Source organism: Melanotaenia boesemani, chromosome 24 (assembly GCF_017639745.1).
Source record: "Melanotaenia boesemani isolate fMelBoe1 chromosome 24, fMelBoe1.pri, whole genome shotgun sequence".
NCBI classification, from domain to species: Eukaryota; Metazoa; Chordata; class Actinopteri; order Atheriniformes; family Melanotaeniidae; genus Melanotaenia; species Melanotaenia boesemani.
Genome location: NC_055705.1, coordinates 998,835 through 1,015,099, shown reverse-complemented (window position 1 = coordinate 1,015,099; position 16,265 = coordinate 998,835). Strand labels below are relative to the sequence as shown.

Here is a 16,265-nt window from a genome sequence, read left to right as displayed (position 1 = left end):
TGAATTTAACCAGGAAGTGAATAAAGTCAGTTCAGGTGTTTGTGTTGTTAAATATAACCTGAGACCAACAAACAGTTTGTATTGTAGGATCCATTTCTCTCAGGAATCATCTTCCCTGAGTGAAATGACCTGGAAGTATCTGAGCACCGAGGAAAGGAGCCTGATGGCTCCTTTATTATCTCCCTTAGGAGATGCTGGAGTGTCCTTCATGAAAGGAAGGACGCTTCCTTTGTCCCACAATTCCTTGCAGCTTCAACGCTGGATTATGTTGATCCAGTTGTACTAACTGGTGGATTAATCTCAGAATGGTGAGCTACAACATGTTCCACTCTTTTTCTGTCCCTTAATCACCAACCACGACAGTTACATCAAACTTAATAACACAAACCAACATGTGGTATTTCCTGTTAGCTGTGATGCAGTAAATAAGCACATCCTAGTAGTTTAATTACAGGACAGGATCTGATCAAATCTGCTTCAACTGGAAGGTGGTTTTAGAAGCTAGAGACTCTGACTGAGAGCTCCAAAACCAAATTAATGAGAGAAAATATCATTAAACCCTCAGGAGACCCACCGGGAGGCTCTGAAGAGCAGAGAAAGGAAAACTGTTTCTACTCTGTGTTGTCCACAATGGCCTGAATGACCAGATAAAATACACACCTGTACTCAGAAATAGAAAATAAATATAATGAAAAGTATGTAAAGGATTAATTATGTAAATAATAAAAATGAATTTAAAAGTGAATTATAAATAATAAGAAAATTCTTCCACACGAACACGAGAACATGGAAGGAAAATAGAGGATGTTATGCTGGTATCCCAGACGGATGTGTCTATACGCTGCTTTAAAACTGTACAAGCAGGATGAGGCTGGAAAGTCAGGAGGAATCTAAGAGGAGGAGGTTTTCAGCTTGGACGAGTCATGATGAAGGAAAAGATCTGCCGATGCGACATCTGTTCAGCCAGAGGCTTCTTCAAGAGGCTGCAGGAAGTGGTTCCTACACAGAGAAAGATCAGGATCATTTTCTTTTCATGGTTTAAACCTGAGCATCTCCAGTTTACTGATCAAGCTGAGTAGAGGCCATGCAGCCAGAGAACGGATGAGCTAATATTTACTGACACCAACACGTCAGCTCTGCATCCACCAAACATCCTGGTTCCTCACACACTTTATCTCTTTCAACTTGTCGCTCCCTGAAGTAAACAGTGCTGCTGGAAACCAGACTTATGAACAGCGTCTGGGCCTCGGGCCGCTCTGGGCCGGTTTTCAGGAATGTGCACAACAAAGTTTGGTGGACTTTAAATGAGTCAAACCCAAGCGAGGAACGGCTGGATATATGAGACGTTGACCTCTTAGACCCTGACCGTGTCTGTAAGAGGATCAATAAATCAATAGCGCCCATGTTTCGCCACCAGGCTTCGTTCAAACTGCTGCTGTTTTCTCTGGACAGACCAAACCGTCCTTGTTTGGGTGTTCAGGTTTGGAAATCTCTGTTTGTATTGAGCTCATCGTGTCATTGAATGAAGAGATTTGTTAACTTGTGTAATCCAGAAATTCTTTCTGACGTTTGACGGGCACCACCTCCAGGCTGGACGCTCCACTGGACCTGAGAGGCTCTGGTCCAGCTTGCAGGGGCCTGGCAGGACTTTACTCTGTTGCCTGGGCAGAGGTGGTAATCATTATCAGGTGACCTCTGTGCTGAGCTGCTGCACACAGTTAATGATTGACCTGCAGCTGAAATGCCTCCGGGCAGCCCTGGAGGATAAAGGGATTTTGGAGAGTGTGGAACTGAACCTTGCTGGTCTTCCTCCGGTTTGCAGGCACCATGGCTCAGCTGGTGGAGTGTGTCCCCAACTTCTCAGAGGGTCGAAACAAAGAGGTGAGACAAACACTTTGCAGGTCTGTAAAAGTCTCTAAACTCATTGACCTGGAACATTTTCCACAAGCTGCAGCGGTCTGAGAGCTGGAGCTGTTTTCCCTCTGAATGATCAGGTAATGTGAGGTTTAGTGGCTGTTAGCAGATAATGTTTTAATAATGATGACGCCAGTTTCAGCTGTAGATGCTGTCCTGAGAGTCTTCCTCCTGCAGCCCTCTGATCTCATCCTGATGTTAAACCTTTTAACTGGAGCAGAGTTTCTGTGTATGAACGGGTCAGGTGATCGATGCCATCTCGGCCGCCATCTCCAGCACCCCCGGCTGCAGCCTGCTGGACGTTGATGCCGGGGCTTCAACCAACCGCACCGTCTACACCTTCGTGGGCTCCCCTGAGGCCGTGGTGGAGGGAGCGCTGAGCGCCGCCCGGCAGGCCTTCAGCCTCATTGACATGAGCAAACACTCAGGTCAGTCCGAGCCGGACGGCTGCCGTCAGGGCGCCGCCCAGCAGTCGCTGTTTAACCTGTTTCCTGTCCAGGTGAGCACCCCCGGACCGGAGCGCTGGACGTCTGTCCCTTCATCCCCGTCAGGAATGTCAGCATGGACGACTGCGTCGGCTGCGCCAATGCATTTGGACAAAAACTGGCAGAGATGCTGCATGTTCCAGGTGAGACTGGTTCTGATGCAGAAAAACTACATGTGTAGTTTAAACTCAGGAAGGAAGCCAGATTTGGCCCAGATGATCTTAGAAGTCTGGATGACTGAAACGTGTCAGTAGATCAGAACTACATTCTGGACCAGAGCCATCCAGAGCCATGTACACCAGCAGCAACTTTTCAACATCAGGTCTTTGTCTCTCAGGAAGCCAGTGTTGGGATGTGAGAACCAGAGTCTTTCTGGTCTTTGTGAGGACAACAGCCTGTAAAACCTCCAGGTCTTCAGTAGAATCGTCCTGGCTGAAAACTCTGTGAAGGTTTTTCTGTGTGTGGAACAGCGGCAGTAAAATTTCCAGGAAACAGAAACTCAACGGTTGTCTGTCAGTCCTGTTTCATGATCCGATGTTACAGGCCTTTCCTGGTCTTCTTCACCAGGGTGGAGATGCAGGTGGTCCATGGCAGGTCCTCATGTGGACACTAAGGGACCTGTAACTTCTGACTCTCAGGTCCCATAGTTCCTGCTGACCTCTGCTTCTCAGGGTCTTTTTCTGCTCTCAGATGTTCTGAAAACGCTGTCAGGACATAATAACGAATAAAAATCAGCTGGTTCGTACCAGGACTGGAAGGAGACGTGTGCTGGAGACCTCCGGGCAGAAATCAGTTTTATGCATTAAAGGTGACGACGTTGTAAATCCTCCACAGTGTATCTTTATGGAGAAGCAGCTCGGACTGAGAAGAGGAGGAATCTTCCGTCTGTGCGAGCCGGAGAGTACGAAGCTTTACCCGTCAAGGTGAGACGCTGCCAAGCCAACAGATTGGTTCCCTTCAGCTTCTTCTGTGGAGAATCACAGCTGGTGAGGCTCAGACATCCACATCTGCTCTTTTATTTCTCTCCTCAAGCTAAAACAGGATGAGTGGGCCCCTGACTTTGGCCCCGCCATCTTTGTACCATCATGGGGCGCCACGGTAACAGGCGCTCGCAAGTTCCTCATCGCCTACAATGTGAACCTGATCAGCACCAAAGAACAGGCTCATCGCATCGCGCTGGACGTCCGGGAGCAGGGCCGCGGGAAGGACCAGGTGCATGATGGGAAGCCCTCGTTCTGTGTCGAACCCTAACCCTCTGGTCTGTATTAACTGACTTGAGTAGAACGGTCACTCTGAACTAACATCTTCTCGCTTTCGGCAGCCGGGGCTGCTGAGGAAGGTACAGGGGATGGGCTGGTACCTGGATGAAGCCAACATCGCCCAGGTCTCTACCAACATCCTGGACTACGAGGTGACCTCCCTCCACACCGTGTACGAGGAGATCTGCAGGGATGCCGAGGTCAGAGCTCCACACATCTTCAGGTTCAAGTGTGCAGATGGAAATGAAGGTGCATTAAAAAGGCTCAGATTAAGACTTGTGAGAGCTCAAAGTATGAAATCTTAACTAGATGAGTCAAACTGTAGATATAACTAATTCAGTTAATCTATTATTCCAAATCAAAAATAGTTGGGACTCTGTGTAAAATGTAAAGGAAACCAGAATGCAGTGGTTTGCAAATGTCTTCAAACAGAAGATAAAAACATCTCAGATGTTAAAACGGAGACGTTTCACCATGTGATGAAAATATGAGCTGATAGTGAATCTGATGGAAAAAGTTGGAACAGGAGCAACAAAAGGCTGGAAAAGTACCTGGTACAAACCAGAAACACCTGGAGGAGCATTGGACAACTAACCAGGTTACCTGGCAACAGGTCAGTAACATGACTGGTATAAAAGGAGCATTTCAGAGAGGCAGAGTCTCTCAGATGGAAAGATGGACAGAGCTTCACCAATCTGAGACAAACTGGATCTAAAACTGTTTAACTATTTCAGAAAAAAGTTCCTTGATGTAAAATATTGAAGACTTTAATGATCCCACCACCTTGTATAATAGCATGAAAAGATTCAGAGAATCAGGAGGAATCTCTGTGTGCAGGGGACAAGGCTGAATGCTGGTGATCTTCTGCATTAAAAGCAAACATGATTCTCTACTGGAAACCACTGCATGGACTCAGGAAGACTTCCAGAAACCACTGTCTGTGAACACAGTTCACCCTGAAACCCACAAATGCAGGTTAAAGCTCCATCATGCAGAGAGGAAGCCAGATGTGAACAGGATCCAGAACCAGCTTCTTCCATCTTCTCTGGACCAAAGCTCATTTTAAAAAGTACATGGAGGTTTTAGAGCAACATCTGCTCCCATCCAGACAACGTCTCTTTCAGGGAAGGCCTTGCAGATTTCAGCAAGACGATGCTGAACCACATCCTGCATCCATCACAGCAGCATGGCTTCACAGGAGAAGAGTCCAGCTGCTGAACTGGCCTGCCTGCAGTCCAGACCTTCCACCAGTACACAACATCTGGAGCATCATGGAAGCAGGAATCCAGTAACCAAGGTCCAGGACTGTAGAGCAGCTAGAATCCTGCATCAGACCAGCATGGAACAACATTCAATGGGAACATCAACCTGGAACTACTTTTTAGAGACGTCACCCTACAGATTCACTATCAGCTCAGATTTTCCATGAAAAGGTAAAATGTCTCAGCTTTATCATCAGACGTGTTGTTCATCTTCTCCTGGGAATAAAAGATGATGGGATGTCAGGTATCAGAATATTTCTGCCAGCAGAGGCCCGGTCATCTGACCAGCCACCCTCTGAATAAAACAACAGTTAACAGATAAGAGGCGGCGTGGCTCAGTGGGTAGAGCGGTCATCCTGTAGTCAAAGGGTTGCTGGTTCGATTCCAACCTGGTCGAGCTCATGCTGAGGTGTCCCTGAGCAAGACACCAAACCCCTAACTGCTGAACGTCTCATTGGGCCATGAACGTCTCAGTGGACCACGAACGTCTCAGTGGGCCACGAACGTCTCAGTGGACCACTAACGTCTCAGTGGGCCACTAACGTCTCAGTGGGCCACTAACGTCTCAGTGGGCCACTAACGTCTCAGTGGGCCACGAACGTGTCAGTGGACCACGAACGTCTCAGTGGACCACTAACGTCTCAGTGGACCACGAACGTCTCAGTGGGCCACGAACGTCTCAGTGGGCCACGAACGTCTCAGTGGACCACGAACGTCTCAGTGGGCCACTAACGTCTCAGTGGACCACTAACGTCTCAGTGGACCACTAACGTGTCAGTGGACCACGAACGTCTCAGTGGACCACGAACGTCTCAGTGGACCACGAACGTCTCAGTGGGCCACTAACGTCTCAGTGGGCCACGAACGTCTCAGTGGACCACTAACGTCTCAGTGGGCCACTAACGTCTCAGTGGGCCACTAACGTCTCAGTGGACCACTAACGTCTCAGTGGACCACGGACGTCTCAGTGGACCACGAACATGTCAGTGGGCCACTAACGTCTCAGTGGACCACTAACGTCTCAGTGGACCACTAACGTCTCAGTGGACCACGGTTTGGTGTGAAATGTGTCGTCAGCAGCTTGTCTGAGTTACTGCTGGCGTTTTCCGTCTGTGTGATGCTACTTCATCATGTTCAGGAGCTGAAGCTGCCGGTGGTCGGCTCTCAGATCGTCGGTCTGATCCCTCTGAGGGCTCTGCTGGACTCCGCTGACTTCTACATCAACAGAGACCAACTCTTCATCATTGAAGAGGAGCACAAAGTCCGACTGGTCAGCTTTGCAGCCTTTGTGAAAACACAGTGAGCTGTTGTCAGACCCTCAACCTTTTATTTGTTTGTGGACAGGTGATCAGTAAACTCGGCCTGGACTCGCTTGGCCCGTTCAACCCGCAGGAGAGAGTCATAGAGTGAGCTTTGAACATCATGTTTTCTCCCGTAAATCCAGCCCTCAAGCCTTGCTAAAGGCGGGCGTGTCTACCTGTGCAGGTACATGGTGAAGTCACAGGAGGAGGGACAGCTGGTGTCGTTGTCGCTGCAGAAGTTTGTCCACAGCGTTGGAGCTCGGACAGCGGCTCCTGGAGGAGGATCTGTTTCTGCTGCCATCGCTGCTCTGGTGCGTACAGCGATTTCTCCTTGTTTCTTTTTATCATTTTTGTGGATTCTTGCAAGCCACCATTAGTTTCCTATATTCATCTTTATTCCATTATTCCAGTTCCTCTATATCAACTTTTCCCAAACTGGGGGTCCCGACATCCCCCGGGTCTTAAGATTATTTAACCTAAAAAATCTGAGTTTTTATTAGGCCACACAAATACCTGTAAAATGTATTTTCCATATTAATAATTTTTACCCATACAGTCTCTAATTTGAATGTAAATGACATGTGTGGTCATATCAGGTAGAAATTCAAACATTTCAGGATTTCAAATGTCATTTTTAAAGATGTCGTTTTAATAAATGGCTCCAGAGCTGTTTATTAATTCATTTATTTCAAAGGGACAATGCTTATTCATGAACATATAAATGTAAATATGCCCGAAGGCTACTTTACATCTGTAGTCTCTGGCAGGTCAAAGAGAAAAACATCATATGACATTACAACTTCGCACAATATGCATACTAAGATCAAATTATTAATGACAATTCATAAGACATGGCAAAAACACTAAAACAAACACAAAAAAAAAACAATCATGACATACAACAGTAACATCAATGGATTAATAATCCCTGGATTATCTGGATCTATGAGGATCTCTCATCGTCACATTGACTGGTTTTCTTTTCCCATCATCTGGTTTTATAGATTATCCAGCAGTGTGACCTTCACATTTAAACGCTGTCGTCCTGTGTTGGTCCTTTAGGGGGCAGCACTGGGGGCTATGGTGGGTCAGATGACATATGGGAAGAAACAGTTCGAGAATCTGGACGGTTTGATGAGGAAGCTGATCCCCCCCTTCCATCAGGCCATGAACGAGCTGCTGCACATGGTGGACGCCGACTCCTCCGCCTTCAACAGCTACATGGTGGGTCCTGGGCTCCAGTTTTTATTCCTAATTTCCTTGACGCTCAAACAGTGATTTATTTAGCTCATTCTTCTTCATTTTCTACTAATAATATTTGTTTTCTGTTGCAGGCAGCACTAAAAATGCCAAAAAACACTGCAGAGGAAATAAAAAGGTAAATATGTTACAATCCAGCTTTATCTAGAACACATAAAAGTGATGGAACAAAGTAATGTACAGAAAATCTGACATAAGATAAAAAACACGAGAGTATAAATAGACACAATAAAAAGAATAAATCAACGTCTGAAGAGGTGCCAAAGACCACGGAGAAAGAAGAGGCCGGTCTGATGTGGAGGGAGGTTATCACCTCATTTAGGGGCAGGAACAGCAAAGGACCACTAAGTTTCTTATGAGGATCTGATCAGCTGATCTGAGCGAGCAGGTGGGGTAATACCTCGAGAGGCAGGGTGGAGCAAAACCACTTAGGGTTTAAAAACAAATGAATTTTAAAATAAATCCTAAATTGAACTGGGAGCCAGTAACGTAAGTTAAAATGGGTCAAATGTCTCATGCTTGCCGGGTAAAGCTGAACAACGGACCCACTAACCCTGACATGAATTACAGATTAAGGCTCATCTATGCTTCCTTACTTTTCAAACATCATACGGTCCTTGTACCATACGTCTCTTACGTTGTCATGGTCGTAAGTCAGTTCCTCCACCAGGGGGCAGTGCTGAGCTCAGCGTTCACTCCCGCGGGCCGACGTCAGCCTCAGGCGGCGGTAACGTATCTGTACGAAGTCCAACACGCCCTAAACACGCCCTAAACACGCCCTCAACACGCCCTCAACACGCCCTAAACACGCCCTAAACACGAACATAATCCTTCAAACACTTGCTCAATTTCCACAGCTGTCCTCGTCTTCATTCTTCTTTTTGTTCTCTTCCTGATCCTCTTCTTCTTCTCTGGTTTGTTTCTCTCGCTGGCTGCATGTCAGCTGCCCAGCACTGCCATCTGCCTCACCTGAAAACAGCTGCCTTAATACCTGCCTGATGGTAAAATCGGCTTTTACCTTCAGGTTGGTGATAGGTGGCTTCATGTGCCAGCAGTCCCACCAAAACTATCACCTCTGTCTTTTTATCATTAACACTCAAACGTTAACAGCCATTCAGGTTTTAAAGTGTTTAAGACACTTAGGAGAGTTCCAGTAGAGTGTGGATCCCTCTTCTTCAGGGGCAAACACACCTGATGGTCGTCGGGACAACAGTGAAAGAAGTAGAACTGTTAACCTTTAACTTCGGTACAGACCAGGAGACGACTGCGTTTAGCTTCAGTCACGTCAGCTTGCTGCTTGATGGATGTTTGGCTGTAACATCTTTTGTTGATGCTGCCAGGAGAGAAGCTGCGATGCAGGATGGTCTGCAGCAGGCCATCAGAGTCCCGCTGGCTCTGGCTGAGAGGGTCAGCGTCCTCTGGCCACATCTGAAAGAAATCGTTGCCAACGGAAATATCAGCTGCAAGTCCGACGCACAGGTGAGACACAGACCCTCATACCTGCCCAGGTTCTTTGCAGTCTGGAAGGTGTGAAGCATAAACATCATGGTGGCAATATTAAAATTATTCTAAGCTTTTTCTAGCTTGAACCAAAGGGTTTAGTTTAGTTAACATCACCCGTGTTTTAATCTATAAAATAAATTCCACTTTACTCTCAGGTGGCAGCTAAAGCCCTGGAGACGGCTGTCTTTGGAGCATACTACAACGTCATGATCAACCTCAAAGACATCACTGATGACGCAGTCAAAGTGGGCGTGAGTGTGCCGACTTACTTTAAAGGACTCTGATGTAAATCTGGTCCAGTCCTGAGACGTGTGTTTGTGTGCAACAGATCCAGAGAAGAGTGTCAGCACTGCTGCAGGAGGCGAAGGACAGTGTTCGAGCAGTCCTAGACGCTGCAGAGAAGAGACGCGAATGAAGCTGGACAAGGTCACCTAAGCCTGAATAAAATGCTTTAAACAAACAGTGCTGCCTTCATGTTCAAGCACCAGTTCAGTTCTTCCACAAGGCTCAGACATGAAGAGCTGTAGAAGCTTTGTGGGTGAGAGGTCAAACAAGAAGTCCAGGACCTTCGATTCGAGCTCCTAGGAAGATCCATTTTCATGCTGTCAGAGAAACTGAAACCTTCAGAGTTCAGTTAACACGTTTTCTTGGAGGCATAGCTGAAACTGAACCAAAGTCAAGGATCACTCATTCCTTGCTGTGTAAAAACATCAGCTTTTAAAACAGTTGCAGTGGATGTAAACATGCTTTGCCATACACAGTTACAGAAGACTAACGTCTCCAGAAAGCAGCAAGTCAAGTTTCTCCTGCATGAAAATAACAAAACGTTGACCTGTTTGAGCTTCAGGTTACATTTTAAGGTGATACTGCAAAGCTTCAGCACTGCGGATAAGACTGAAAACATGGGAAAACATGGCATTGACCCTTTAATTCTGCCAAATAATGACAAGTTAAACAGAGTTTTCTTCCTGGAATTACAACGCGATGCTGCAGAGTGCTTCCTGTCCACATCTGCAAGCATGTGAGGCTCACTATGCTTCGTCACACCAGCTCAGCTGTAAACTAAATGAATCCACAATTACAGAAGAAAACTAAACCTTAAAGAGTAGATTTCCAAGTAAACTATGAAGCAGGTTAATGTGTCTGCAGGCGTCGATGTTAAAAGTCATCCAGAGTGTGACAGAGGCCTTAACGGCACTTAGTAATTAATACTTTCCCTGCTGAGACAAATCAGCATGTTTGCAGTGAGATGTCGTCATTCTCATACCAGCTAAGATTTAATTATGCCCAATAGATTAAAAGTTTAGGGGAGAGCGGAGTAAGTAGTGCCAATTTTTACTTTAAAGCAAGGGGAGAAGAGTAATGCCTCCACCTAAAATATTACATATAGTTTAGGATGTTGTGCATCCCTAGGAACAATCACTTTGGATCTTAAATAAACCGAGAAATACAGCTTTAGAAAAAAAGTGGTTTTGTGGCACAACTGGGGTGGGGTAAGTTGTGCCGTCAGAGAGAACAGACTGGGGTAAGTTGTGCCGTCAGAGAGAACAGACTGGGGTAAGTTGTGTCGTCAGAGAGAACAGACTGGGGTAAGTTGTGCCGTCAGAGGGAACAGACTGGGGTAAGTTGTGTCGTCAGAGAGAACAGACTGGGGTAAGTTGTGTCGTCAGAGAGAACAGACTGGGGTAAGTTGTGCCGTCAGAGAGAACAGACTGGGGTAAGTTGTGCCGTCAGAGAGAACAGATTGGGGTAAGTTGTGTCGTCAGAGAGAACAGACTGGGGTAAGTTGTGTCGTCAGAGAGAACAGACTGGGGTAAGTTGTGCCGTCAGAGAGAACAGACTGGGGTAAGTTGTGCCGTCAGAGAGAACAGACTGGGGTAAGTTGTGCCGTCAGAGAGAACAGACTGGGGTAAGTTGTGTCGTCAGAGAGAACAGATTGGGGTAAGTTGTGCCGTCAGAGAGAACAGACTGGGGTAAGTTGTGTCGTCAGAGAGAACAGACTGGGGTAAGTTGTGCCGTCAGAGAGAACAGACTGGGGTAAGTTGTGCCGTCAGAGAGAACAGATTGGGGTAAGTTGTGTCGTCAGAGAGAACAGACTGGGGTAAGTTGTGTCGTCAGAGAGAACAGACTGGGGTAAGTTGTGCCGTCAGAGAGAACAGACTGGGGTAAGTTGTGCCGTCAGAGAGAACAGATTGGGGTAAGTTGTGCCGTCAGAGAGAACAGACTGGGGTAAGTTGTGTCGTCAGAGAGAACAGACTGGGGTAAGTTGTGTCGTCAGAGAGAACAGATTGGGGTAAGTTGTGCCGTCAGAGAGAACAGACTGGGGTAAGTTGTGTCGTCAGAGAGAACAGACTGGGGTAAGTTGTGCCGTCAGAGAGAACAGACTGGGGTAAGTTGTGCCGTCAGAGAGAACAGATTGGGGTAAGTTGTGTCGTCAGAGAGAACAGACTGGGGTAAGTTGTGTCGTCAGAGAGAACAGACTGGGGTAAGTTGTGTCGTCAGAGAGAACAGATTGGGGTAAGTTGTGCCGTCAGAGAGTGTCGTAGATAAATTCTTTATCAAAAGGGCTGCTGATATTAAGAGTCTGCAGACAGAGGTCTTTAATGATCCTTTATTCGGCCGACCAGGGGGACACCCCTTCAGGACAAAAGACCCCGTACAATCATTCTCCCAAGCTTATATAGCCTGCCTGTCACTATTTTCAGACACACAGTACCCAGGTATGCAGCCTTGTAGGGCTGACTGGTTGACATCATTTTGATATCATGTTATAATGTCATACTATTAATATTCTGCTGACCAGAGCTACACCTGTTGTTATTCAACTCAGCTCTGATACATTCATACTTCCACATTTCCCCCTTTCAAATATTTCAGAGTAATCGGCCCTAAGACGATACTCTGAAACTTACAATAGGGAAAACCTTTTATGAAAACTTTTATGCACACATGTCCACACACGCAGGTCTCAAGCATAACATAGGAGCCAATCTGAACCTCCCGTACGAGGGCGAAAAAAAAACCCCGAAGGGAGAAAAAAATTCCCCCGTGCCCCCCCTGTTGGGCGAGCACCGGTAACTTTCGATCTTACTTGACACTCAGGCACGGGTAGGCCAGTGGACCCCTGCACGAGACCTTCTAAGTACTATGACAGAAAGTAACCATACACACACAACAAAGAAACTCCATTACAATTTGTTTTCACAAGGATAACCTATTACAGAAGATTTCTGACTACAAAAACCACACGTGAATAACACAAGATAGAGTCTTTTTCCAGGCCGGAGGCAAACAGGAGTGTTGGGTCACCAGCCTTTCATCACAGGTTGCCGACCCTTTGTCCAACCGACTGTAGTTCTATTGAGACGTCACAGGTCCAACTCAGTACGGACCAATTGGGCAGCCATGATGAAGGATGTCTGTTTCTTGAGACTCGTACTCCATGCTCTCCTCAGGGCGGGAACGATGCACATGCCAAACAAGAAAAGAAGGATCAGAACCAAAGCTGACCCAACTCCCACCTTTATCAATACATTTTTCCAGTCAGCCATTAACTGGTCCAACCAATCAAGGGACCAGTCGCTCTTCCCAGCATGCTCTCGCACCTCTCTCCCCACCCGTATTATCTCGTCCATGGCAGATGTAAAAGAACCATCTGGCGCTGTGTTAGCTGGAATAAAGGTACAACAGTCTTCCCCGAACATTTGACATATTCCACCCTTATCTGCCAGAAGCCAATCTAGTGCTTGCCGGTTCTGTAGTGCGAGTCTGCTAGTCTCATGCAGCTGTTCTCCTAGCGCACTCAGTCCCTCAATGGTGTGGTTAAACAACCGCTGTTGATTATAATATATATAATTTATCCAGTTAACATTTTTATTCACAGTTATCCATGGTAGTATAGATTCTATGCCGGCCACTACTTCATTCCTGGCCGAAAATTCCACAGGAATCCCTTTAGCAATTCCAATTGCATCCCGATATACCCCCTGAGAACCTGAGACCTGACGCCTACTCCTATGCAGCGCGCCCTTGTCTTGTTTTAGGTTAAGAATATTATTTACACCATTGTATACTACCATAGCTGGCACCTTTAAGCGAACAGTAGCACACAACCCCACCCAAGAGGGGGGTAGGGTGCTACGTAGCAGATTATTTCCACATAACCAGAAGCTATCAGCGACCGCATGTGATTGGTCTCCGAACCAAAATAGGGTTGGAACCGTGATTGACATATTCTGACAGTCCTGATGTAGGGGCTCCGGGTTTTCAAACCATACAGCTTTAGTTATGAAGAGCGGAGACATACCAGACTCTGGGAACCATGATAATACCCATGTGACCTTACATCTTACCGTCGTGTTTCCCACCATTATTCCATTTTGCTGGAGAAATCCTCCGCTGGCAAAACACTCGTATGCGGCGTTATAGTCCACCTCGTAAACCGCGGGAGGGGCCATGGCGGTATTTGCCACCTGGTAAGGTTCACACAATTCCTGGATTTTGTAACCCCTATATTTATTCAAATAACCATGCATCCTCTGGGCCCCATAAAGTAATCTACACTTCATACCACACATCGGGAGCCCAAAGAAAGCATTTCCTTTACTGACAGCCAAGCCCAGCGATACCAAGTATTGGCCATCGCTTCCTTCCATAAGTAATCTTCACTAGGTCTAAACCCTCGTACTTCCGGTTGCCCCTTTACATCCTCCCCCCCCTCTAATGTTTTATCATGATAACTATCTACCAAAGTATCTAACCCTAGAGGGGGAAGAGTGAATGACTCAACCACCCCACTGTCTGGTTGGCCATCAGCAACCACGGTGGGCTGCGGTTCAGGTGTAAAAGCAACTTTATTCACAACAGGGGTGTTAACTGTGGTCTGGTAAGAACTTACAACCTTCCCCATCTCCAATGGACCTTCCAGTGTGTTCCAAGCAGCAGCCCATACCTGGTCAACCATTAATGATGTTATATGTGCTAAGTGTTCATACCCCAACACACCTGGTACTGTCTGATGGTTACCTATTCCTGCCTGTGGGCGTGGAGTAATGATTGCTTCAAGACCAACCTTATCCAGCTCTTGGACCAGAGCCGCAGCTGGAGGGGGAGTGGGCTCCTCCTTTTCAAAGTGAACTCCCCATTTCTTGGCAGTTGCAGCTGTGGTAACATAAACACTTAAGTCTGAGCCCAGAGGTTCTAGCCTGGACCCCAAAACCTCACCTCCCTGAGCACCGCTTTTATCATCCACCCCAGGATTCACTGGAATGTTATGGCCCTCTACATCTAGTTCCTTAATTGATCTTACTTTCCGCCTATGTTGTGCCAAAAGGGCAACATCTGTCTGAAATACTGAGTTACGGGTAGTGTATAGATGTGTGCGGGTGCATGCCGGCAAGAGACCTGACCGATAATGACATTTGGCATGTGAGTCGTACTCCCCTTGGTCACCGAGGTCGGCGCTCCCTCGTTGCGCTGTTGCCCTTCTGTTTCCTTGAGAAGGCCCTGGTGATGGGACGACGTGGTGGCTGCTGCTTCGGGTCCGGATTGGTTGAATTGTCCCTGTCGAGAACCCTGTCTCGCCCAGAAGAAGAAACCAAAGGAATGTCAACCTCAACATCATCGGACGGCAACTCTGAATCTGCCCTGACAGGACTATCTTCATCAGATGCATGCGAGGCGATACTTCCCCTTTCGGGGGACTGGTCATTTGAGAACGCTGTACAATCCGACCAGTCCCCAGGGCCCGTTTTGCAGTTGTTGGTCGTAGGTGCCAACGAACAATGGTTCAGATGATGCCAAGCAACGCTCCCTTCGACCTGGACCGCAGTCGGTGTGGCACGGACCACCGTGTAAGGACCACGGCGTCTAGGGGTGTTCCACTTCCTTCGAAACTCCTTAATGTACACCTTATCCCCGGGCACCACTGGACCAGATGTCACAGAGACTGGTTTTGGTTCGTTCGCTTTTTCCTGAAAATAAATCGCTTTATGGATAGCAGACAACTGTTTCATATAACTGTGCAGCTCCTTCTCCAACTGCTCCAGCGGGGGTCCTTTGAAAGGACCCCGAAACTGCGGACCCGGCATAGGGCGACCTGTTAACATTTCATGAGGAGACAAATGTGTGACCCGATGAGCTTGCATGCGGTAACTCATTAGGGCCAACGGTAATGCGTCATGCCACCGCAAACCAGTACATGCACAAATCTTATTAATTTTTGCTTTAAGTGTGCCATTCACTCGTTCCACCCCTCCTTGGCTGGAGGGAGTGTAGATACTTCCGTGACGGACCTTGATTCCGAGCTGGCGCAGAACGCCCTCATAGACCTTGTTAATAAACGCTGGTCCCGAGTCTGATGAAAGGATGGACGGTAAACCAAACCTAGGGATTACCTCACGGACCAGGAACTTCACAACCGTTCCCGCCCCCATGTCCTTTGACGGAGTGGCTTCCACCCAACGACTGAAATGATCAAAAACCACCAAAAGGTAGCGCTTACCATGTACCGGGACCAACATGTCCACAAAATCTAAAATCAGATGACGAAACGGGCCTTCCGGGACAGGAATTCGCGCTGTGGGGGTGACAATACCTTTTCGAATGTTATTTTGCGAGCATATCTCGCACCGATTAAGCGCATCCGTCACCAGTGCCTGCAGGTACGGCGCCCAATAACCCTGTTGTTGTATTCGATGTATCACCTCATCTCGCCCACAGTGGTCTGGTTTGTGACACTCTGGAATTAAAAGAGACAAAAGTGAGTTTGGAGCGACAATCAGGCCGGTATGTGACCGCCATAACCCTCGCCCATCTTTTGTAGCACCCCTTTTTTCCCACATGTTTTGTTCACTCGCGCTGGCACGCGCTTGCATTAATGTGATATCATCGGGTGTAACAGATGATTCCAACTCCACAGCTGGGGCCAAGACGGCGACCTTGCAACCTGAAGCGTGCTTTGCAGCTTCGTCTGCCGCATTGTTTCCCATTGTGGTGATGGAGTTGTCTTTTCGATGAGCAGGACACTTGATAATGGCCAATCGATGTGGAAGCATCATGGCCGAGATCAACTTCATAATCTGTTTCCCATGCCGAACAGGTTTACCATCTGATTTTTGAAAGCCGCGCAGTTTCCAAACTGCTCCAAACAGGTGACAGACTCCGTGAGCGTATGCTGAATCTGTGTAAATATTAGCAGAGGAGTCTTTAGCAAGTTCACAAGCTGCAGTAAGTCCATACAATTCAGCTAATTGTGCAGAGCAAGGTTGTAAACATTTTTCA

The 16,265-nt window shown here is 47.2% G+C and overlaps 2 protein-coding genes across 2 annotated transcripts in view; one reads left to right on the top strand and one right to left on the bottom strand.

Moving 5' to 3' along the window:
• LOC121635255 (NLR family CARD domain-containing protein 3-like) overlaps positions 1 to 16,265 on the bottom strand; it is a 1,000,352-nt gene that overhangs the window by 942,164 nt on the left and 41,923 nt on the right. The window lies entirely within an intron of this gene.
• ftcd (formimidoyltransferase cyclodeaminase) lies at positions 1,732 to 9,444 on the top strand. The gene is made up of 14 exons (XM_041978415.1): positions 1,732 to 1,881; positions 2,159 to 2,342; positions 2,414 to 2,542; positions 3,234 to 3,322; positions 3,432 to 3,611; positions 3,721 to 3,858; positions 6,059 to 6,190; positions 6,265 to 6,326; positions 6,406 to 6,532; positions 7,284 to 7,445; positions 7,556 to 7,599; positions 8,822 to 8,960; positions 9,140 to 9,235; positions 9,313 to 9,444. Exons 1-14 carry the CDS (start codon positions 1,828 to 1,830, stop codon positions 9,397 to 9,399), a joined length of 1,623 nt encoding a protein of 540 aa, XP_041834349.1. The 5' UTR covers positions 1,732 to 1,827; the 3' UTR covers positions 9,400 to 9,444.

What these genes read in the sequence shown, in the direction of transcription:
- ftcd (XM_041978415.1), top strand. Translation starts at nt 1,828, where the DNA reads ATGGCTCAGCTGGTGGAGTGTGTCCCCAACTTCTCAGAGGGTCGAAAC. An exon ending in AGATCTGCAGGGATGCCGAG is followed by an intron (nt 3,859 to 6,058) that starts GTCAGAGCTCCA and finishes CATCATGTTCAG; the next exon opens with GAGCTGAAGCTGCCGGTGGT. An exon ending in GCTGCAAGTCCGACGCACAG is followed by an intron (nt 8,961 to 9,139) that starts GTGAGACACAGA and finishes CTTTACTCTCAG; the next exon opens with GTGGCAGCTAAAGCCCTGGA.